At 45.1% G+C, this 24,840-nt stretch overlaps 1 protein-coding gene across 7 annotated transcripts in view; it reads left to right on the top strand.

Moving 5' to 3' along the window:
• DTNA (dystrobrevin alpha) overlaps positions 1-24,840 on the top strand; it is a 232,385-nt gene that overhangs the window by 28,498 nt on the left and 179,047 nt on the right. For 2 of the 7 annotated variants that reach the window (XM_054179625.1, XM_054179626.1), the window contains exon 1: positions 19,466-19,644. The exons of the other annotated variants lie outside the window; for them this stretch is intronic. In XM_054179625.1, the coding sequence (XP_054035600.1) occupies positions 19,628-19,644 (17 nt within the window). In that variant the 5' untranslated portion in view covers positions 19,466-19,627. Of the gene's footprint in view, positions 1-19,465; positions 19,645-24,840 lie in introns of those variants that run through there. 7 annotated transcript variants of the gene reach the window in all.

The following is a 24,840-nucleotide window of genomic DNA, read 5'->3' as shown; positions in this document are numbered from 1 at the left end:
GTTGCCCAGGGAGGTTGTGGAAACCTCATCCCTGGAGGTTTTTAAGGCCAGGCTGGATGTGGCTCTGAGCGACCTGCTGTAGTGTGAGGTGTCCCTGCCCACGGCAGGGTGGTTGGAACTAGATGATTCTTGAGGTCTCTTCCAACCCTGACAATTCTGTGGTTCTATGAATTTCCTGTATGATTCCAGTTCACAACAGAATTTCCTCTTCTGCTTTTGACACAGATTCGGCCATGATGGCTTACCTTGCACATGAACTGGTATAGCAGGCTAGAAGAGAGACCTTGTTCTAAAAGCTTTAGAGCTCATCAGTTTTATTAAGGATCTGTCATTCTTCTTCCAGGACATGACTGTGGTTCACATGGCAGTGTTTCCCTAGGAAATGCTTTTGAACTGAGGCTAAATGTGGACAGGAGCATTAACAGAACTTGATTTTACAGAATACGTTCTGTAGTTGGGGAGGCCAAAATAAATACCTGCAATGCAGAGAATAAGACAGCAAACATGACTCTGCCCTTTGCTCAGCAGTAGCTCTCACTTCTTCCTGAAATATTCAAATCTTGAATGGCCAGCTTATCAGTCCTTTGAAGTCAATGAGAAGACTGCACATAACATCTCCTGTTGTTTTGGTGTATTCAGGGTTCCTCTCTAAGTAGCCAGGGAGGACTTAGTGGGCAACGAGGCAAAAGATCATACAGATCATACAGTTAAAAACTGAGCGTCCCAACTTCTACAGTCTTTGACAGGTTACTCACAAAAATTGGGTAATAGAGGAAGTCTTCTGAGGCAACAAATCTTGGTGTACCTTTTTAGCTCCTTGTCAAGAGCCAGTTGCTGGTTTGTTCTGTGAAATAGGGAAAAAGGAAAGCCCAACCCAAAACAGACTTCTGAGTTTTGCTCCAATATTTGCTGTAGTTGGCATTGATAAGGTTACTGTCAATATGTTAGAAGAACTACAACCAAACTTTGAGTGTTTGAACTGGTTTTCCATAGCTTAGCTGCTCAGCTGTCTTTAGCTAGAATATGATCATCTTGTCACTGAATGATCCAGCTGTCACTTTTGTTAACTCCAACTGGTTTTTAAAAGGTAATTGTTCTTTTTAAGTTTTAATTGGATTTTCCAGACTTTATCTCGTAAAGCTGACTGTGCAAAATGTATGAAATAGCATTAGGGTTATTTTATGTGATATAACTGACCATGCATAAAATTCAGGTAGTAAATTAAGTCCCTGAGAAATTGCTCTTTTCTCCTCTTTATTGTCATTGGAGTCTGAGTGAGCAGAACACATGAAAATTCCATATACTTAACAGGATTCAGGCTTAACAGGATCCATGCTGAAAAGGTTGAAACACTCATTGGATGTTTTGGTTCTATCTTAAGGCTGTCTTGCTCAGATCTGTAGACTTCTTGCCAAAAAACAGGTCCAGGTTAAATGCCTCTGCAAATACCAGGTACGAAGTACCTGGTCTACATGGAAAGCAAAGATTAGTACAGAGAAGGGAAGTTTTCCAAGGCACTGTAATAGATACATTTGTGGAGATGAACCTTACTTTTGGAATAGTACCAACTGAGGCAAGAGGCAGGAATTGGTTTTGCATGTCAAATTGGAAGCCTTACAAGAAGTAACCTAGCAGAGACTAGGCTGGAATACTGAGCTACTCACCGTTTACATTCAACCTAAGTGCTGCCATACTACCACCCTTGCTCTGTGCTGTGTGTTTTGCTGTGCTGGTTTAATTGTCTGTATAAAACCTTTATATGAATTTGTCTTTGAATGTGTGCTCTGAAAATGGTTTACTTTGCAGATGTATATGGTGAACTCTGCATTTATGTTGGCAGATTCATGTTTTTGTAGCTCCAGAAACCAGAAATTCACCAAAGGCAGCAGAATTACAGAATCAGAGAAACAATCACGTTGGAAAAGACCCTCAGGATCACCAAGTCCAACTGAGAACCCTTCTCTACAAGGTTCACTCCTAAACCATATCCCCAAGCACCACATTCAAATGACCTTTAGCTACATTCAGGGTTGGTGACTCCACCATCTCTCTGCCCAGCCCATTCCAATGCCTCACCACTCTTTCCCTGCAAAAATGTTTCCTAATGTCCAGTCTAAATGTACCCAGTCACAGCCTGAAGCTGTTCCTTCTTGTGCTATCACTAATCGCTTGTGAGAAGGGGCCAGCACCAACCTCTCCTCAAGGTCCTTTCAGATAGTTGCAGAGAACAATGAGGTCTCCTTTCAGCCTCCTCTTTCCCAAACTAAACAGTCCCAGCTCCTTCAGTCACTTCTCATCAGGTTTGTTCTCCAGGCCCTTCCCCAGCTTTGTTGCCCTTCTCTGCACTGGCTCCAACACCTCCACATCTCTCTTGCACTGAGGTGCCCAAAACTGGACACAACACTTGAGGTGTGGCCTCACCAGAGATGAGTATAAGGGGACTCACAAATAAGTCTGAGATTGCTAACCAGGGAATGTAGTGATTTGTGTTCTGGTGTCAGGTCTTGATCCTCAGGTAGGTCCTGTGGTGAAGTTGGGTAACAGAAAATTTGTGACCTCATGGCCATGAGAAATTAAGAGAGAGGACAATGACATCACTGGAGGTGTAGGGCAAGGGTTCAAGCTGAGAAGAGCAGTTGTGAAGGCACCTTTATCTCCCATCTAAAGCACAAAAAAATTTGCTTATCAGGTAATTTGTTCTCTTAGTTTGCCCCAGGAAAATCCTTCTTAAGACACTGTGGAATGGCTTAGTGGAGCAATAAAGACAATTGCCAATCTGAGTGCCTACAGAAAAGCAAGGCTGTTCGAGCAAGGGGAGAAATTCCTTCTGTCACATCCTAATGAAGTGTCATGTCTTCAGAGAAAAACCAATTCCCTTACCTACTTACATGCTTTTCCTCCTCATATATGAGTTAGAAACTCTTCTGAGCTCTTCCTAGCCAGTTAACATGCCAGTTTGGTGAGCTGTCTTAGTTTGACTGTTTGGTTATTTTATGTGCAAATAGCCTATACAATTAAGTGCGTGTGACTCCTTCTGCTGGTTCTTCTGTCATGTCATAAATGCAGTGACCCTCAACAGAAGAGGTTAATGGCTTTCATGTCCTGATGCCATTTGTCCAACAGAGATGTAAACCAGAGCTGTAAAGGGCTGGATTTGCAGTGTTCTTTGGCTTGTTCAAAATATTTTCTTTAATAAATGGCAGCTAGGATGGTGTGAGGCCATGGGATACACATAAATCTCTGTTTGCCATCTTCATTATATTTTGAGTGAAAAATTCATGTGTGCTGGTGAAAGGGTCCTTCCTGGTTTATCATATAAATCAATCATTCAGAGTAATTTAAGGGTAAGTAAATATTTATTAGTGGTGCAGAATGGTAGTAAGCCACAGCAGAATTTTATTAAGCAATGACCTTATGCTTAATGTTTATGTTATAAACTTAAACTGCAATAATCTGCCTTCAAAATATGGATCACTGACTCTCAATCACGCTGTAATAAAGGATGTTGTATGGGAAGATGTGGAGTAGGGTGAAGGGAATGCTCCTGGGATCTGGCAATTAACACATCCTGAGCACCCAGCTTTCACAACGCTGCTTACCCTGCATGTGACAGCAGCATTAAGGAAACTTGTGTTGTTTCATGGGTTTTTCCATTGACAAAATTCACACTGGAGTTTAAGTTATGCATGCATTAGATGGAAAAGCTCTGGGCATTTGTGTGTAAAACTCCAGGAAGTATGTTGAGTGCTTTTCTTACCCTTAGAGAGGGTCACTATTCCTATGTGACAAAGGTGTTACAGTAAGACTGAGCAGATCACTGGCCAAGAAGGGCTGGAAGAGGTTTAACACTTACGGGGAGGGGGACTCCCAGCGCTGTTTTTCATGGCTGGGCTTGGCCATTGTTGTGTGCATGCCCTGTGCTCAGGATCTGTGAACTACTGGGTGCCATGATCCTTTTCCTTACCCTGCTCCTAAGTCTTCCTAGATGACAGCCTCTGCAGCTGGCAGACATCTCCTGAGTGCTGTGGGAGAGATTGCAGAGAAGTCCTCACTGGTCGCTCCTCTGTCCTTGACCTTCCTTCACCCATTCTTTGTCTTCCAGGAAGCAAAGGGCCTTTGTACCACACTTGTAAATCTAGGGTGAACCTCACTTCACCTATAAATCCAATAGCATCGATGAAATGGCACACATGCATTTCTTGTAGGATTTACTGCCATTGTGAGAGGAGTGTTCTGGAGAGAAACCCCTTAAATACCAAAGGCCAAAATATTTAATTATAAAGCATTCAAATTAAATAAGCCAAACCACTAAGTTCTTATCCAGAATGTCACCATCCTTATGTTCTCTCCCCAGTTGCTTGCAGCTTCTATCTGACAGTATTTTTGTGCATTTTGGCAATCCACCAGAGAGCACAGGTTCATGCATCTTAGGGACCAGCAGAAGAGTCTTATTAACTCTTGCTAGCTGGGCATTACCTTGTATCCTGCAGGCAAATGTTTTCCCTCTGCACTATTTGCTTGAGAGGAATGGTTGCACAGGGGTGTTCATTTGGCATCTTCAGTTCCTTGGGGTTCTTTTTTCAGGCTCAGATGAAAGTTTGCAGTTTTGCAGGGACCTGATTCATGCCCATTGGTTTTGAAAACATTTAACTGTATCCAGCGGATGTCGGCAGTGTGAGTCATTTGCTGGTTTGCTAGTCCTGTAGTGTTCTGAGGTGCAGAATTTCAATGTCCTGTATAGGGAAAGAGCGGGCAAGCTGTGGGTTTTGGCTCCACTGTCCACCCATAGGAGAGCCAAGTTTAAAATGCCAACCACTTGTGTTGGGTTTTCACTAAAGCTCCTGTCCACTCAAGAACCTTCTCAAGGAAATGGGACCCCATGATGCTTGACTGGCAAGTGTTTCTAGGAGAAAATCACCATGGAAAAGCATTGTCAGCAAGGTGGAACAGCAGAGCAGATTATCAGCTCCTCCAAGCAAATGCCCTCAGGACTGAGAGGGTGGGTGTGGATTTCGGCACTTACCCTACAGTGAATTCCCTCTCAAGAAACCTTTCCTCAGGGCAAAATCTGGGAGAAGGATCCTAAGCAGAGCTGCAGCCTCCCCCCCATATTGCAGGATTTGCTCTAGGTGGGAAGGAGCGAGCCTGTGGTCATTACAGTTCTATTTTACTGCCCTCTTAAATGTGATGCCTTATTGCTATTTTTAATTCAATTCTTTCGTGAGAGTGGAGGTGATAAAACAAATTGTTTCTATGCTTCGTTCCCACACCTAATGGGAGAACAGTGCAAGGGAGCTGCAAACTGCAATTCACATGAGGTACAGCAACAAAAATTTCCAAATGCAGATGCTTGGAGTGTGCTGAGAAGCTGACATTTGCTAATGATCCCACTTTCATGCCCATTTCTGGTTCTATCTAATTATCATTTATAACAACAGGGCCTTGCATCATGAACCCTAGGTTCATTTATGCTATCCTGTGGTTTTCATTATAAGTCAAAGAACACCTGGCTAAGAGTAGATATGTGACCTTGGAAAAAGCTTTTTGCCATTTCAGCAGAGGTAGGAGAGACCACAAGTGAGAGCAACAATTCTTGTCAGGGACTAGAAAATGAGACAAGAGGTTGGGGAGATTGTGGTGGATATCTGCTCATAGCCATCCAGTCAGAAATCTAAAGGATTAAAGAGCCCTGCAAGCAGTGAGCTAAAAGCTCAAGTTGCAGGGCCACAGGGAATGATGAAAAGTGTGAGAGAGATTTAATAAGCCAAGTAGGGGATTGATGGATTTTATTTCCCTTCTGATTTTTGCACTGAGAGAAGGAGAAGGCAGCATGAGTAATGTGAGACTCTACTCCAAGAGGAGGAGAATGCAAACTACAAAGAGGCATAAAGAGTGGACTGTTGATGGACCTCGTGGTAGGCAATGAAAGACTTTAGGTATGCTTAGTGAGGATGCATAATAATCCAGACTGTGTGCAAGTGGCATCAGTGAGCCATGTGGGTGCATCCACTGCTGTTCCAACAGGGGAAACTAAGGCAAGAGACAGGTGATCTCATGATGTAAATTGACATCTCCACATACTATGTTTGTATCTATTCATATAGCTGCTTCATAATTAGTTCTCCCAGCTCTTGATTTCCACATAACTTAAGGAATGACAGCATATCCTCAGATTTCCTTCTATTTATACTAATTAAACACTAGTGAGCCTGTCCACCCTAAGGACAAATTACAAGTCATCTTTTCCTCAGCTCTGTCAGACTTCTCTATATCCCTAACTATTAAAGCTCCTTTAGTTTGTATGTTCTTCTGTCTTACAGTTACGTAAGTTTATATTCCTACATAATTTAGCTATCTACTTCTCATAAGGCAGAAATCATGACAAATTATGTAGGAGGAGGAGGATTTCCAGTTATTCAAGGCCTGCAGTGATGGAATTAGACAGATATTTGTGTTTTTATTAAGCAAAATCATAGAACCATAGAATCAATAAGGTTGGAAAAGACCTCAGAGATCATCAAGTCCAACTTAAAATCGTGGTGCCTCTAGTACCTCTCCATTACATATGAGCTTGAATATGCATGAGAAAAGTCATTATCAAGGATATGTACCTGAATTTCTCTTAAAAAATTATTATACAGGGTTGGAAAAGAGCATTTAGCACCATAGCTCTTGGGAAGGAGAAACCTGTAGTAGCAAAGTAATTCTTGAGAGTGTGGAAGGTCCTGAAAGCAGGCTCTGTGTTGTCCACTGCCAGTGTAGAAAGAGAAAGGAATAACATTTTTCAAGTAGACAAGACCTGGGATATCATCCCAGGAAATCACAGGAAATTCCAGCTCAACATGAGAAAAGTCTTTCTCACTATGAGGATGATGGGGCACTGGAACAGGCTGCCCAGGGCGGTTGTGTGGAGTCTCCTTCTCTGGAGCTCTTCAAAACCCACCTGGATGCCTTCCTGTGTGACCTACCCCAAGTGGTCCTACTTTGCAGGTAGGGTGGACTTGATGATCTCTCGAGGTCCCTTCCAACCCCTAGCATTCTGTGCTTCTTAACAGTTTTGCAGGAGGACATCTAGGGATGGTTGTTATTTGTAAATGTGCTTAGTGGCCACAGGACCCCTCTGTCCTTGCTGCAGCCCACTGTTTGCTGCCTGACTTGTTTTAGGCAGGAGGAGCAAGTGTGTGAGCCCATGGGTTCTGATCCAGGCTTTGCAGTCAGCAGCAGTGTACATCAAATCACTGTCTACTCCTTCCCCAACCTGGGTACTGAATCAATTAGTACAGAATAGAATAGAATAAACCAGGTTGGAAGAGACCTTCAAGATCATCATGTCCAACCTATCATCCAACACTACCCAATCAACTACACCATGCAACCAAGCATCCTGTCAAGCCTCGCCCTGAACACCCCCAGCGACGGCGACCCCACCACCTCCTCAGGCAGCCCATTCCAGTGGGCAATCACTATCTCTGTGTAAAACTTCCTCCTAACCTCCAGCCTAAACCTCCCCTGACGCAGCCTGAGACTGTGCCCTCTTGTTCTGGTACTGGTTGCCTGGGATAGTGTCCTACCGTTCCCACCCAGCAGGGAGAGGAGTGCAGCCTCTGTGAGCAGAGCTTATGTGATGGAGCAGGGCTCTGTCTATTACCCAGCAGTTACAGCTGGAGTTACTTTGCTCCTAAGGACCCAGGTAATCAGGGGGGGTTCCCGTGTGTCTGCTGCGCTGCAGGAGACCAGAGATAACGCTCACAGGGAATGGAGCTGACAGGTACTGAGATGACACAGGGTTATGTGCCCATTTACCTTGTGTCACCGAGCCTTCCAGCTGGCTGTGAGACAGGGAAAGCAGGTTCGTGCTCAGAGGCATGTCTGAAGGAGGAACACAGGGCAGGTTTTGTAGCTCTGGCCATAAGGTACAGTGGAAGAAGCAGTTTCACCTGCTCAGTTATGTTTCGGAAGCAACGATGCCGTCATGGAAACCTGGCAGAGATGATTGCCATGCCAAGTACTCTGTGTCCTCATTGTCCTTCATGCTGAGGAACCCTCAGTGTCTTGGAAGAGACTTATATCTTATCCTAGAGAGTTATGTGAATGGTGATGTAGAAATGAAGTATTTTCAGCATCCTGTAGCCACAAAGGGTTTGGCATCATCACCGGAGAGTGATGCAAGGCAGGATGTCTTTAGGGGGAGGGGGGAAGGTGGGAGTGGGGCAGAACATGGATCTGTTTTTACCTTGGATAGACAGAAATTCAGAAGTCAAACAGGACTGTGGGTGAATGTCTTTCAACACAGGATACATTTTAATACACACCCCCTTCCCTCCCCCCGGCCTGCCACCCCCCCATTATCTTTAAATGATCTTCACTCTTGCCTCCCTCATGCCTTTGTAGTCTTCAGTCTCTCCTAGTAGCTCAGTTCCATTCCCAGAGGCCTGAAATGAATAAATCCAAACATGCTCTGTTTAGACTGCTGGCCTGTTAGACTTCTAGCCCATGGCTAGCACAGCCCATGTGGCATTTCAGAGGCTGAGGGAAGCAAGCCACATTTGCTTGTGGAAAGAAGAACAAACTGCAGCAATACAGTGACGTAAGGTTTATCCTGCAGGTTCACCTCAGGTTACAACTGGATCTAATTCAGCATGCTCTTGTCACTACAGCTTAGTTCAGCTAAACCAAGAAAATACAGTTCAATTCTGCATACAGCTAACTCCCACATAAAGCATCAAACCCTTTCCAACCTTATTTTTTTTATTGCAGGCTTCTTTTTTTCCTTTCTTTTCCTTTATTTCCCCCCTATGAAGAGCTGTTGGACCTGAATAACGTGGGTTTATTTATCTCTCTGCTACCAAATTGAAGTAATTTGATTAAAGAACTGTCTTCAAGTAAATAGGAGAATCACAGTTGAAGATGTTCCCACACATCAGATGCTAATGAGGTCACCCAGGAGAACATTGCTGTTTGGGGCCTCTGCTCTTCCCCAGGGTGCATTTTCTCACTGGGAAAAGGTCCTGCTATGCAGTCTGAGTCTAGAGCATGTTTTGAAACAGCTCTTTCAGCTAGTGATGCGTGCTGAACTGCTTTGTTTTCATCTTGGTGGACTCTGAGAAATTAATTTCACAAATTGAGATATTTTTTGGTCTCTGCAACGAATTTACAGTTGCACTCTAGGTATCCCAGCGCAGGGCAAGTTTCAGCAGCCAGACCAGGCAGCTCCTCGAACTGCAAATGCTCTTAATGCAGTGGCAGACCAGAAGTCAAGTTTGTCTTGAACATGTCAGTCAGCTCAGAGAAGTGAAATAAGGTCTCTTGACCCAAATCTAGGCCAAAGTGTTTTGACACACCAAAGCGAGCAGAGCTGATGTATTCTTGCTGCCCTCATCTTCATCTTCAGCCAGAGCAAAAAGTGGTTTAGAAGGCAAAGTTTTGTGGTGCACTCCCAAGGCTGTAATCTTTTTTGTTCTGGTTTGTTTTGTTGTTTTTTTTCTTAAACAAAAGGTTTAGGCAGAAATCTCTTGATTGAACTTTAGTGTTAACCAAACATTGGTGTGTTGGATCTGACCCAGTCCATTGTTCCTGACAGCGCTCAGGAACTGGCCAGCCACCAGTTATGGAATAAAGTGACAAAAGGGAGATTTTCTTAATCCTTGGGGATTCCCCTGAAGGGGAATGTCTTAATCTCTGACATTTAATCAGTGCCTGTGTCAGGAAGTATAAATATTTGTTTTCTATTGCTTAAAAAAAGGGGGAAGGTTCATTAAGGACTGTATTCTTTCTTTCTTTTTAAAACAAATGAGTTTCTAATGGGAACATGCAGGAATTCATTAACAATCTAATGAATTGGTATTTTGTTTTATAGTCCTTTTTGGTCCCAATTACATTATGCTGCAGACAGCTCCACAGGATAAACTATGCTTTAAGTTTAAAAAAGGTAGAACAGGATTTTCCTTTATCTGTTTTTTAATTTGCCTGCCAGTTTTAAACTCCCTGTTTAACTTTTCTCCATATCTTGTTCAGTCTTTTGTCTTTTGGCTGCTGTGAATTCTTTTTCTTCTATTATGAGAAAACAATTGAATGGTTTCCATGCTTTTTGCTGTGAGTAATTTTTATGCAGCTATCCTATTCATCATCTCTCTCTTCATTTGCCTCCTCTCCAAACAAAAACTGGTCCTTTTATTTTTTTCTCCATACAGCTGATTTCCTGAGACTCCTGGTGGGCCCAGGGAGGTGGTGGAGTCACCATCCCTGGCGGTGTTTAAGAGGGAATTGGATGTGGCACTTGGTGCCATGGTTTAGTCATGAGGTCTGTGGTGACAGGTTGGACTTGATGATCCTTGAGGTCTCGTCCAACCTTGGTGATTCTGTTATGCTCCTAGAGTCTGAACACTTTTCTGCCGCTGCTCTTTTTGCAGCCCTGTCTGCCTATAGCGTTCCTGGTGCCAGTTTTCACAGTATCACCAAGGTTGGATACCTATTATTTGTTCTCAAACCATTAGTATTAGAGAAGAAATTGGAGCAGTAGCAGTGAGTCTGAAGGCAGGAAAGGGCTATATAAATAAGATCTTTGGAGGAGAAAGTTGATCTCATAGAATCATAGAATCAATAAGGTTGGAAAAGACCTCAAAGATCATCAAGTCCAACCTGTCACCCAACACCTCATGACTACTAGACCATGGCACCAAGTGGTCCAATCCCCTCTTGAACCCCTCCAGGGATGGCGACTCCACCACCTCCCTGGGCAGCACATTCCAATGACGAATGACTCTCTCTTTACAGTGCTTTCATTTTGTTTGCTTAGGTGGAGAGAGTTTCCACACCCCCCCTTTGAATTTTGAGTGGTATGCTTGACATTGCTAGTGTCATCAGGAGTGATATGAGCTGGAGTTCAAGCAGGTGGTACCGTTGGGCTGCTGTCACAGGGGGTGAGATCATACATTCATTCTGTCTCCGTGATGGATTTGTCTAACTCTCTCCAACTCGAGCTGACTTTGATCCCATATAATGAAAAGCCTTAAAATAGAAAGTGGAAAGGAACAGAGAGGAGCTTTAATTATTTACTGGCTGGGTCGAATCCATACCTTTTGTAAAGAGACTTCTTTTGTTGTGTTTTGGTCTATTCAGTTTTCATTAAACCAAAGTTAAATCTTTGTGCTCAGCATTGATTCAGATTCTGGGGCTGATTAAAGAGGCTTTTGAAGGAAGGTGTGTTTTGTCTTCTTTGACTTAGTTACTTTCTCCATTTACTAAATGGAATAAAAATGCTCCCTAAACAGCTTTTCAATATTTTAGTCCCAGCAGTGCTAGGAGGTCCCAGCTCAAAGTTGTAGTTGCTCTAAGCAGCTAGAAACATGACACTCATCATAAAACCAATGAAGGCTGGGTAGATGAAACAGATAAAAAATGTGGGGGGGGGAAGTAAATCTGTAAATTCCCTAATTCACAGAACAAATCTGTGGCAGAGCTGTCTGGATCAAGTCTCTTGCCACTGCTAGCCTGGTCTTTAAGAACAAGCTCCTGCTGTATTCTCTTCCTGGGTCACACCTGAGCATCCTAGGCATGATGTTGTGGTCTCTGTGACTGCCTGCATTTCAAACCAGGATTCCTGGTGACAAAAGCAGTCCATGCCATTTTGAACAGTTTGATAGTTTGCCCTCTTCTGAAAGCAGTTGAGATGTCATCTCCCACGTTGGGCAGGAGGAGTCAATGCAGGAAGTGAGTACAGCTGCTTTGTGAGCATCTTTCCCTGTCAGGATGTGCAGCAGGAGGCCCACAGCCTTCCCCTTCCCTGGAGGCTGGTTGGTGCTTCCTCAGGGCATGAACTCTGGTCAGGGAAGGTGGGCATTTGGTACACCACTAACTTGCATCAACAGCCAGAAATAACCTTGCAGTTACCTCTGTAGTCTTAAGCAAAAAGCTTGCTTGATTTCTTTTGGGAGCTAGTGCCTTCATAGTGTGCATGGCTGTAAAATCTGCATGCTTTTGTTGGGGCTTGAGGGACCCCAGTGCTTATCAGTATCCCTGTGTCCACAGCTGCCTCACAAAAATAGACAGGAACGTGAAAGTGGTGGCTCAGAGAAACGTCCTTGCTTTATCCTCACCCTCTTGGTGTCTGTGGATCCGTTAACAAACTACTGTACATGGGGGAAAACGTGCCTTTAATAGTTCTGTCTCAGCTGCTGTTAATTTGATTTCCCTCAGGTAGTCAGTGTTCAGTCACAAAGTCCTGGAGCAAGGCTTTTTGTTAGAAGTACAAATCATTCACAGTGTAATGTCTGAGGCTCTCAGATAATGCACACACTACTATAAGCAAAGCAGAAAAAGCATTTGTTTTGTTTGGGGATAACCGTGATGAATTCAGAGAGATGGGAGGAGGTGCCAATTCAAAGCAGCTTTGTGGTAGCTGACAGTGAGCACAATCGTAGAGTCATAGAATTGTTTTGGTTGGAAAAGACCTTTAAGATCACCAAGTCCAACCATTAACCTAACACCACCATGGTCATTAAACCATGTCCCAAAGTGCCATGTCCACACATTTCTTGAATGCCTCCAGGGGTGGTGACTCCACCACCTCCCTGGGTAACCTATTCCAATGCCTGACCACTCTTTACACAAAGAAGTTTTTATTAATATCCAACCTAAACCTCCCCTGGCACAATTTCAGGCCAGACACCATTTCAGCAGTGGTTTATGTCCAGACCTTTGCTGAGTCTCTGTGCTATGCACCTTGTATATTTGCAGGCAATTAGTCACGACTCTCCACTGGACAACCTCAGACTAACTGAGAGTAACTGAAATACTGCTCTGAAGATCACAAACAGCACATGGTAATGTTGGAGCATTTGAAAATGGGTATTTTGGGGGGAGGTACAGGTTTGCCCTATGTTCAAATGCTTTCATGGTAGCTGCAAAACTCCTTTATAGTGGTATCCAGTGCTGCCAGTCTGAGAAATAAGTGTAGGGGGCAGGATTATTGACTGGAGCTGTGTTCAGGTGGGTCATAGGTTAAAAAAGCCCCAAACATTCTCTCTGTCAGTCAGATTGGTAATTCCCACATGATTAGTTGTCTCTGTAGCATTTTTGCTCTTCCCCTTGTTTTGCCCGTGCTTCCTGCTGTTCCAATTCGCTGTGGCACCGATGTGACTCAGGGTGTTTTTTCCCCCTGGGCTGCCTGTGCTGTGCCCGGGCACGGACAGGAGGCATTTGCTGCTTGCGGTGCCTGATGTGGAGCTGGGCTGCTGCCAGCAGCCTGCTAGGGGAGCTTCATGGGCCCTCCTCTGCGGCTCATCCTGACACCCATCCGTCTTGTGCGATGAGATCATGCTCTAAATATGTGTTAGCAAGAGAGAGGCTCATGCTCAAGGAGAGGCATTCTTTTCCTGCTCTGTTCTGGAAGCATAAGGATAAGCCGAGCAGCTGCAGAGCAGGAGAGCCTGGATAGCGTTGAATGCACGGAGGTCCGATTCCTGCCATCCCCTGGCTGTGGTGGAGGTTTCTTCCTCCTCAGCTGCGACTTTATCCCTTTCCCAGGTCCCTGCGGGTCTGTGCTACCTGCAGATGACTCGCTGGAAGCTGCCATGCCTTATCCCAGCCTCTGGCGGTGACATTTGGGATTTCTCCACAGGATGGGTACAGCAGAGGGAGCAGTAGGACAAGCTTCTCCCAGGCTGCCTCACCCCGCCTGCTCCCGCCCCAGCCTGCAGAGACCCTCCTGCTGAGCTAACCTCCCCTCCTGTCCGTGCACCGAGAGCCCCCCAAGCTTGAGGGTTCTGTACACACCTCGGGGCCGGGAGGGAGAAGGAAGGAGAGGGCTGTGCGGCAGAGACATCTCCCCCAGCCCCTGCAGAGCACCCGAGCGTTACAGACAGCAAGTCAGACGCTGCTTGCTTTTACATAACTGATCTGATGGGATTCCTGTTGTTGGCCTATATATTAATGTTCCAGCTCTCATTAGCAGCTTCTGAGACTTCCAGGCCTCCTCCTGTGTTTTTGCTGTGTATTTTTTTTCTTAAAGAAAAGAAAAAGAAGTAATTTTCCTTTTCCCAAGGTTTTCATCTGGAGGGTTGAATAAAGTGAGTTTTATTTTAGAGCAGGAGAGTTTTTCAGTGCCTGTGGGATGAATGAAAGGGGTTTGTTCCTACCTTTGGCTGGATTAGCCTCTTCCAGTTCTGAGCAGTTTGTCACTCCATCCACATGCATGTTTGCCTGCACACACTTCAGTCACTAGCCAAATTGCCATGGAAGGCCTGTGGTAGTCTGTCTAGGCAAGTATAAATACATGTTTGTGGCATTTTTATGAAATAACTTAGTGGAAACCTTTTCCAGTAGCAAAATACAGTGCTGCAATGGAACTAAGGTGCTGGGAGAACAGAGCCCTTTCCATAACAAAAATATTCCATTAATGCATAATCTCAGGAGAAAGTTATGACAGGACAAATTTTGGTGTTGCAGTCTTTACTTTCACAAACAATTTCAGTTATCCTTTTCGGGACCAGGCTGCAATGAGCTCTCTTAATTAGCAGCCTTCATATTCAGTTGGAGCGGGCGTGAAGCCTTCAAAGCAGGAGGTGGTTCTTGCCAGGAAGGAGGCAGAGAGTATCTCCTGCTGTAGCAAAGGCTGTGTCATGAATCTTTGTAGCTGGCATGTGAGGTGTTTATTTCATTTTCCTTCTGAGTTTGGCTTTTTAAGGAACAGCCATGCTATATTTGTTTGTCTTTCAGGCTTCCGGCCACAGCTCGTAGTTTTGAAATGAGACACCTTCTGCTAAACTTAACATAGGGCAGGAAATCTCAGCTGTCCTGATTCCCCTTGACTCTCATGAAGTGGGATTCAAGACAGCACCCCAGTAAGGACAGGACAGGCAAGATTCCCCTCTTGAAGCAGCTCCTGCATGTGCTGGCTGGTCAGTCTGAGCACATGCAGCTCTGTACCAGCTGCACGACCCAGCTGCTCGCTGCTTTTTCCCCAGGTAGGGAGAAAGCACACAAGAGCAGATGGAAGGGTGCAGGAGCATCAATAGGGCAGCAGCTGGAACAAGGACAACAGTGGAGGCCTGGGGAAATGAAAAGGGTTGTTGTGGAGAGGGCAGGGTGGTTACGTGATACATTAAAAGAAGCTGAAAGTGCAGGTGGGCAACACTCAGGCAGGAGTGGCCATGGGAGTTTAGAGTAAACAAGAATTGCTGTCCTTGGGAGCAGTAAATAACAAAGGATCATAAATCCTTAGGAAAACAATCTATTAGATGCACTGCTCACCAGGCAGCTTTAATGAACTATGGCTCTCGCTGCAAACCTTTCAAGTTCCGCCTGTTTTCAGGTAGGGAACGAGCAGTGGATGATAGATCCTTGTTCTTTATCCATGAGTGCCATCGGGTCAGAAGGAGCTTTTCCAGAGCTCAGCACTGTGTGGGATTAGGTCCTACCTGTCTTTTAAAAAATATTTTCCCAGTTTGGCAAAATTAAACCTCTCACCTGCAAAACTAACTTTTATGTTGCTGATCATTCTGGATATCTTAACAAAAGGATTACTCTTCTTCCTCTACTTAGTGTTTGGATTACAGGTAAAGGGTACCAAAATTGTTCTAGCTCTCCTCTTAGGTATTTTTCAAGCCAAACTGAAAATTCATCTGGTAAATAATGGGTTGATTTTGCTGAGAACAAGGCAAGTGCACAAAGTTTGTCGTTGCTTGTTTGTAATTAATGTTCATACTTTGTTTGCATGTAGGGAAAAAAAAAAGCCAAAGCCTTTATATCCTGTCCCTTGTGAATGTAAATGTGTTGCTGGAATGTGTCCAGAGCAGGGCAACAAAGCTGGGTAGAGGGTTGGAGCACAAGCCCTATGAGGAGAGGCTGAGGGAGCTGGGGGTGCTTAGCCTGGGGAAGAGGAGGCTCAGGGGAGACCTTATTGCTGTCTATAACTACCTGAAAGGAGGTCGTAGTCAAGTGAGGGCTGGTCTGTTCTCCCAGGCAACCAGCACCAGAACAAGAGGACACAGTCTGAAGCTGTGCCAGGGGAGGTTTAGGCTGGATGTTAGGAAGAAATTCTTCATAGAAAGAGAGATTGCCCATTGGAGTGGGCTGCCCAGGGAGGTGGTAGAGTGACCATCACTGGAGATGTTTAGGAAGAGACTGGATGGGGTGCTTGGTGCCATGGTTTAGTTGATTAGATGGTGTTGGATGATAGGTTGGACTCAATGATCTCAAAGGTATTTTCCAACCTGGTCTAGTCTATTATATTCTATGTATACTAATCAACACAGGTTTAAACTGTGAGTTTGTCAAGAAACCCTCTGGCAAGCTCTAAATGAAAAAGAAAACAATAGTTTAGAGGTAAAGAATGGGTTTTTATTTTTTTAATTCACTAAAATGGATTGGCTGAAAATGTGATTTGTTTCTGAAGCTTAGCTGTATTACCATGGACATTCTCTCTTGTTCCCACATAGCTATTAAATGCAGAAACATATAAAATAAACCCAGAAAACCTCCTCTTGCTGCAAAACCACTCCTGGAGCACATACCAAATGCATTCCCCACTTACTTTATTAATGCTTACTGAAAATTCAAGCCATTTGAGTGTATTCTGCAAATAGTGGAGCTGATCCATCTGAACATTTTTAGTGACTGAGCTTCTTGAAAACTGCAGGAGGGTTAGAATCAGTGAGGACTGTGCTGGAAGAAATTTCTTTGGAGTGGTCAGATGAAGCATTGGGAGGCTGAGGCAGTGTTTTGCCCCATTTTGAGTCTGTCCTAACCCCATCTCTGAGTTGCTTTCCAGAGCAAATGTACCCTGCTGTGCCAGAGGCTGTGTCATGGGGACAGCAGGGGAGTGGGTGATGGGATATGCTACCAAGAGCCTCCTGTCCCCACCAGCTTCAATAGCTGTACACCATCTCTTCCAATAAAAAAGTGGTAGGCAGGAGAGAGGCAATTCATGGGTCAGCACTTGGCCAAACCCTGTCTGCTGGGCCATGCTGGAGATGGCTGACTGTAACCATGCAGCTGAGCAGCCAAGGCTGAGGTAGGTTGGAGGAGCAATGGGTGCAGGAGCAATGGGTGCATAGATTGAGTAATACTGAATAAAGACAGCATGCTGGGTCCACTGTGACAGGAGGAACTGCCTTCCTGTCAATGCAATGGTAGTCCCCTATTCAGAGCTTTTACTCTTGAGCAAACCTGTGCTGAAATGTTTTGCAGAGGTTAACAAGATTGTTCCTAAGAGTTGGAGGTATTCAGAGTAAGACTTTGAAGGACTGAGCCGTAGGGTAGAAAGTGTTGCTGTCCCAGTAAGCCCAAATCTGAAGACTGCCAAGACAAATGAATTTGAGACACTGACAGACAAGGGAAGACAAAGAGCAAATTCTGTGTGCATTAAAAATAGCTAAATGTGAAAGGACAGACCATGCCTCTCAGGCACTGGGCTAAATTTGGAATGGGTAGGAAGTCACATGGCTCCAAACATGTTACCTATTTACACTTGTAGCTGGCACCAAATTACTCTTCCTTCCCTGCAGCTCCTTTCTCCTCAGGTCCCTCACCAGCTTCTGCTCCAGCTCCTGCTCCTCCACTGGAACTTGCTATTGCTGTGTGTTCGTGTATCTCGGATCTAATGCCACAGAGGTCCCTGATCTCTGATATTTGCTGATGGTCTGAAGCAACAGATCCTGCTGAGAGAAAAGAGCAGTATTCCCTCTCTCAGCTTTGGTAAATCTCTCCCAGCTGAACATTTTGCATTGCACTGGTATTACAGCACATCTCTTCATCTGAGGAAACAGACACCTGACTTCTCTTTTGGCTGATGGCTTACGATTTTTGGACATACAACCTCTGACTATCCCATTCATGGGAATGGGATCATGCTGCCCGTGTTGACAGCCAAAGTTTCCCAGTAATTTTCAGCATCTAATTTCCCAGAGCTCCTCCACCACCACATACTTTAAAAACTTATAAATAACCTCTTAAGAGACATGGGAAGCAAACACTGTTAAGTGTTCTTTTAGAGGATCCAAAACCTAATCTCTTTTATCCCATATCTAGTAAGGGAAACACAAGTTCAGATAAAAGTGGATGTGCCTCTGTAGATTTCCTTGTCTTTGTTTTTCCCCACACTTAAGCACTCTCCAGAGGTACGCTGGAGTCCTAGAAACAGCTCAGGCTTAATCCTTCCTGTTCATGACCTCACTTCTGAATCACCACATTTGTCCATCACACCTTCTTCCAAGGGGTGCTTCTTTCTTCCTTCCTGGTTGCCCTAATTAAAGAGGAGCCCTCAGCCACAAAAGCATGACTTCTCTTTGTTCTTTCTCTTTTGTCTTGCTGAGCATCTAAAGCACTGCGCTTTAAGACCTCAAGTTAAAATTTGGTTAGCTTCTGATGATTATCTGCCCCTCCAGTCCGACATCCTTACAGTTGAAAAAAGCCTGGATACAATATTAGCCAGCATACGTATTTATTGTTACCAAACGACATCATGAAGAGTAGGTAGGAGGAGGTGAAGTGCAAGCTTGCTTCATGCACACTAAGGTACAGCCTTTCGGATGATTCTTTGATCCCCCTATGGCCTTTCCAAATTGCAGCGGTTTCCTTTGTTAGCCGAAAGTAAATGCGTGATTACTTTTATTACGGAATCAGTCCAGCCTCTCGACACCGGCGCTCTGAAAAGTGCGGTGCCTCATCAGATAGGGCATTGGCAGAGCATTTATAAACCGTGTTTGTAGCTAAGTGCTTCTGGGCACAGCTTGACCTTGCATTCCCCACTCAGCCCTGCGCTTGCTGCTTGCTTGGCTGCATCCCTGGGTACAAACCTCCCTCGGCAGCAGCTCTGGCAGAGGCCAGAAACTGCAAAGCCGTGTTATTCTGTTCGGTGTGATTGTCAATTGATATTTTCCAGTTGTAAGTAAGTACTCAATAATTCGTATGTTTTACATGGAGTCTTGTGGCTTGTTCCATTGCCGCCCATGTCTGCGCGGAGCCCGGCCGGCCGGCACGCAGCACTCAGCAGAGTGCACATCTACAAACTGCTTCAAAAGGCTGGTGTGCAGGGGCTTGTGTCCACGCTAATTACTCCTGAAGGCTCTGGTAGAACCTCCCACGACCTACCGGCCGCGCTTTTCTTCATGCACCTCAGAACACCGTGGGCTCCTGGCCGCAGGGCAAGCTCCGGCGTGGGGCCGCGGGTGCCCGGCAGTGGGGCGGGCAGCGGCCCCAGCCCTGCGGCGGGCTGGCAGGGCGGCGCTGGCGGTTTCCCCACGGCTGGGAGTCGGTGAAATCCTGCCCGCCGAACCCTCCGTGTGTGTGGCAGAGAGGAGAGGTGGAGATGGGGGTGGAGTGGCAGGCTTGGGGGAGAGGGAGGGAGGGGAGGAGAGGAGGGGGCCCGGGTGCCTGCGATTGGTAAAGCTGCGCACAGGCAGCTGCCAGCAGGACTTCAGAGGAATGTGAAACCAAATCATTTACAAGTTAAAGATAGACGCAGAATACACAGCATCTTGAGCCAGGGTTTAAATTCATCCCTCTCTGCCTGGCTGCTCGCAAAGCTCTGCTTGTCAGCTTGCCTCTGCCTCTTCTAACGACTCTAATGTTCTCTTAAAAGTTACATCATTCTGGATTCCTTGGAATTGCTAAGGTGGCAAAAGAGATCATGGTACATACTGTAGGGTAAGTAGGAAGCTTGCCTTTGCATACATCTGCTAGGGTGGTTCCTTCGGGCTTTGCTTCTGCTCTCAGAGCACTCGCAGGTCCCGTAGGATGAGGTAGATAGCTAAGCAATGCTTCTCCGTGCGATTTATTTCTCCCCTCTACACACTTCTCCCATGCAGATAACCTGTACTTCATTCCTCAGCGAAGAGTTAGCTCGCAGAGTTTCTTGTCCAGGGAGTCTCGGGCTGTAATGATCTAACCATTACAGGGTTGAGTGCTGCTTTCCTGTTAGCTGAATTTTGTTACAATACCTTTGCTCTTCATTAGCGGGATATGCTGTTTGAAGTGCTGATTATTATCTGAAGATTGAAAAGCAAGGTTGTTTTCCACGTTAGAGAGGATGGAAGCACTGTTTGCTTGCTTGCTTGGTTTCACTTACCTGCTGTTTCCTGGAGTGTAAGTTTCACAGCAGAGGGTTAATTAAATGTAACCTTTTTGTTTGTTTGTTCCCGAGTAGTGGTTTCACTTGGTGTTTGGGTTTGTTTTTGCGTTTTGGCCCTCTTGTTTTCTCTGAACAAAGTTCTTCTAGCACTAATTAAAAAATGTGCCCATTCCCCTGGCAGTCCTCACTTCAATGGCGTGTTAACTGACTAAAAGGAAGGTCCAGATTCTCATGTTCTTTCTGCAAGTAATTTCAGTATCTAGCAGATGCATCACTTTATTGAGCAATGTTTTTTTTCAGGCTATTGCTCCCATATTTCTGGTGAAGTTGTGGTGTTCCAGTGGCCAAAAGGAGTTTGAAATGCCAGCTACTCGGTGAGAAATCAGGTGTAAGACTTCTTGTGTGGCAAGAACTTGCATTCTTAGAGTTCAGCCTGAATCTGTGCTTTGACCAAGAGCCACCTAAATGGCAGCATCAGTTTTGCAGTTTATTCTGGGCACAGGTCTTACACTTGTAGTAGAGGAGCTCCTAAGTTGGGATTTGGTGGCAGTTCACCCAAACATACTCAGAATTCCTGACGTGTTAGTGCTGCCCGTAATAGCCATAGGAAGTAGGTGCTGTCTGCGGATAACTGGAGAGCCTAACATTTTTAGTTGCAGATATCAGTGACCAAGAGACTCAGGCAGTGTCAGTCTGTGCCTTCCAAAGTACTGGGTGAACTAAAATAGCAATGTTTCCCCTGCTTGGGGGAAAAAAAAAGATGATGTGCTTGGTATGTTTTGTTATCTTTATTCCTTTCGAGTTCATCCCTGTGAGCAGCTTAGCCCAGTTTTGCAGAACATCTGGGTGAGCAAATCTGCTGTGAAGTGTTTTGTGTGTGGTTAAATGTAGGGGGTGGAGAAGAAGGAAATATGTAACCTTTTTTAAGATAAATCTGGAAAAAAAAAGCCCTGCAAGGGTGAGAAATGACATTCAACTCGGCTCTGTTACAGTTTGTACGAGCTGGGTGTTCTTTTTAACTAGCTCAGACTAGTTAAACACTTCAGTCCTGTGCTAACCTTCCAGGCCAGCAGTTACTTACATTAATATATTTGCTGTAATATTTATTTTGAAGTGGAAAAACTTTGAGAGAAAATATGTCAAGATGAGTGAAAACTTGCAGTGGGGCTCAGTAAAGCTGTGGTTAGTTTCTGGCTCTTGCAGAGGATCCTGTGGGCTTTGGGCAAGTTGTGAGAGCTCTCTGAGCCATGCAGACCTGAAGGGGATGGAAATACCTTTATTAGTTTGCTGTGTTAGGCATCTAGATAGTAGTTCCTCGGGCTAGGCATCACCTCTGATAAGGCTTGGCACAATAGGCTTCTGTGTTCAGATGCACCCTCCCCAGGGCTATGGCAAAAGGTGGGAGGGAGAAGGAATCCACAGATTGGAAGCAGAGATTTGCCACACCTTTCACAAACTTCCTAAACTGAAAGAGAAAAATAGACTGACATTCAGAGGTGAGCAGAAAATAGAATTAATGTTCCATGGGAAATTCCTGAGTCAGTTCAAAATTAAATTGCATTTCCCTACCACAGTGTATTGGTTTTCAGAAGTTATAGTTCAGGAGCATGGTGTTCCCATTTCATTATCTGAGACCCTTCGCCCATAATTAAATGTCCAAGAGGCACTGGAGAGCTTTGTCACAAGGAAAACTGCTTTGTATTCTGGAAAGTGAAGCTGCCTCAAAAACCTCATATCTGGAAGGGAATGAGCATCTGGCCCAGGAACAGGGAGTTCCCAGGGTGAAAAACTACAATGTGATGTTGGACTGGCTTTAGAAAATACATTCTGGTGTATCTAGTCCACCTCAAATAACATCTTCCAATTGTCCTGGCAATACATGGGAAATCTGCAATAAATGGATATTTTCCCATAGAAAATGTTGCTGTATTTGATGTTTATATGTTGTTATAATGTTGGCATATTTTCTGAAATGGAAAACCCTTGGCCAGATGTCAGGGTGAATTTTGCATGGTTAGGGCGAGGGTGGTACCACATGTGTTCAGTGGTGGTGGTGTCACAGCTCTGGGCAAAACTGCTGAGGCTTTTGGGTCCCAGGATGCAGGACCTGGGACCTCTTCCCCCCTCTCTTCCCCCCTCTCTTCCCCCCTCTCTTCCCCCCTCTCTTCCCCCCTCTCTTCCCCCCTCTCTTCCCCCCTCTCTTCCCCCCTCTCTTCCCCCCTCTCTTCCCCCCTCTCTTCCCCCCTCTCTTCCCCCCTCTCTTCCCCCCTCTCTTCCCCCCTCTCTTCCCCCCTCTCTTCCCCCCTCTCTTCCCCCCTCTCTTCCCCCCTCTCTTCCCCCCTCTCTTCCCCCCTCCTCCATTAGCCCATTGCTACACAGGTGACTGGAATTTGTAGGGAAGCAGGGAGGGAGGAAGGAGAGAGAGAGATAGATATCTTTTCCCTACATGTTTTTGTAACAAAATGTTGTTGGGAGTGGTGACAACCCCTTCTCCTTGACCTCCTAGACTCCTTGCCTGCCTTCCTCCACTTTCCCAAGAGCCCCACTAGCCCCACAATGAGAGGGATGGAGAAGTGCTGCTGAGACAGGTGAGGAGAGGGTGAGAGGACGCTTGCCTCTTAGCAAGCCTCTTAGCTTGCCTCTCTCATACTGCAGAGAGAGGAAAGATCATGGAGACCCTGGGGAGAGTGCAGGTGTACAGGTGAAGCATTGGTGCCTCCTGGTTTTGGGTACTCTGTGAGTGAGGCGCTGTTCTGATGCTGGCATAGTGTTCTCTAGTGTGTGCCATATTTTCCTGCTCTGAGGAGCTGACTGGTGTCACTGAAGGCCCAATTCTGCTTTGTCACAGCTAGTAAGGGCTTGTGGAGCAGACGGGTCACGGTCCCTCCCTTTCTATTGCCATTGAGTTATAAGTGATTTTGTTACCAGAGTTCAGAAAAATCATGCCTGCTGAGGTGGAAATGGGTTTGCAGCATTCCCCCACCCCCCCCCTTTAATAAACCCTACACTTCTTTCTTTGTAAACCCTGCTGAAAGCAGTGGCAGGGATATGCTTATGGGTGTTAAAATCCTTCCTTGTTCGACTTTACTCTTACTGTATATGGTTCCTGTTTTCTTTCTGTCATGATCTCTTTTTCCTTTGGAGAGCATTTTCTCTAGCCTAATCTTCAGGCTTTTTGCAGTGATCATTCTGACTTAAGTAAGAAAATAGGGGTGTCATCAGGAACCAGTTGGTAAAGACTTAAAAGGCTGTTTCCCCGAGGTTCCCAGACAATGTGCTGGCATTTTTTTCTGAGCTCAAAAGTACCTAGAAGCAGCTCACAGTGATAGAATTTCCTTTGGGTCCTAATGAAACTGCTCCCAGTGACAGCAGCTAATTTGTTTTGGCAGACTGTGACAGTCAGTGCTTTATACAATGCAGCATGCTGTAGAAATCCTCAGTTCAGTAATTTTGTGATTCTGTAAAAAAAAAAAATAATAAAAAAATAACCCCTAAAACATCCACAACCAGAACTAAAGCAATTATGATGTCTTCTGCAGCTGTATTATCCCCTCTGAGTCCACCCTGGAAACCCAGGGAAGTCACCAGTCCAAGTGGTGTGGGACCTCTTGCACTTAACAATTGATTCCGGCTCCCGGTATATCAGGGAATAAAGTACTTCCTGAGCTAATTATTACTGTATGAAGTGACTTTACCTGGAAACACAGTGATACTTCCCACTAATAGGGTGCTTAAAAATGCATCTAATTGCAGCTGTGGTAGCTGAGAGAATGTCTCATACCTAATAGTCTCCCGAAAACCATCCTCTCTGGCAAGGGGGTATTACAGGAAGCCAAGTCTTGCTGGATCTTTCCTGGGTCTAGACCAATTGAGTGGGCTCTGCCTGCATTTGCCTATAAAACCTGAACTAGGAATTATATTTCTGAGTAATAAAGGAGAGATAGGAAAGCAGTGGAAATAATGAATCTTTATTTAGGAATTTATTTGTTGGCATGATGGTAGCTCTGCTTCCTGACCATTACCTTCCCTAGGGCAGTGGAGGGAGCAAGTTGGCTTCTGTGCCTGTGATCTTTGACAGGTCATGTTGGGGCCTTGGTGCACCCTGTTCTGAGAGCAGGGACAGCAATACTCACCCTGTTCAGCGAAGTGCTATGAGATCAGGGCATGCAAAATGGTACCTAAGTACTGCATTCTTATTTTATAGACTCGATGATATCAAAGGTCTTTTCCAACTTGGTCTGGTCTGGTCTGGTCTAATCTAATCCTTATCCTATCCTATCCTATCCTATCCTATCCTATCCTATCCTATCCTATCCTATCCTATCCTATCCTATCCTATCCTATCCTAATGTCTTTTGTAAGGATAATACTACCCCAGTATGAAATACCTCCTTGTGAATTTGCAAGAACATTTGCATTAGGTGGAACTTAAAAAGAGAGAGAGAAAAATGAAGCAGAGACAGAAAAGTCTGTGAGCAGGCAGGCTTTAAAGACAATTTATTGAGAACTTGTGACTAGTAAGCAGAGGCAAAGCAGAGAGAATATGCTTGGAGGGCCATGAAAATGATTAAGGGGTTGGAATACCTTTGCTATCAAGACAGGCTGAGGGAGCTGGGGGTGTTCAGCCTGGAGAAGAGAAGAGAAGGTTCCAGGGATACCTTATAATGACCTTCCAGTATTTGAAGAGGGCTCTACAAGAAGGGTGGAGAGAGACTGTTTACAAAGGCCTGTAGTGATAAGACAAGGGACAATGGCATCAAACTAAAGAGTAG

The sequence above is a fragment of the Dryobates pubescens genome, chromosome 3 (assembly GCF_014839835.1).
Source record: "Dryobates pubescens isolate bDryPub1 chromosome 3, bDryPub1.pri, whole genome shotgun sequence".
NCBI lineage: Eukaryota > Metazoa > Chordata > Aves > Piciformes > Picidae > Dryobates > Dryobates pubescens.
Note: the sequence above shows the minus strand (reverse complement) of the source record. Positions and strands in the feature narration are given on the sequence as shown.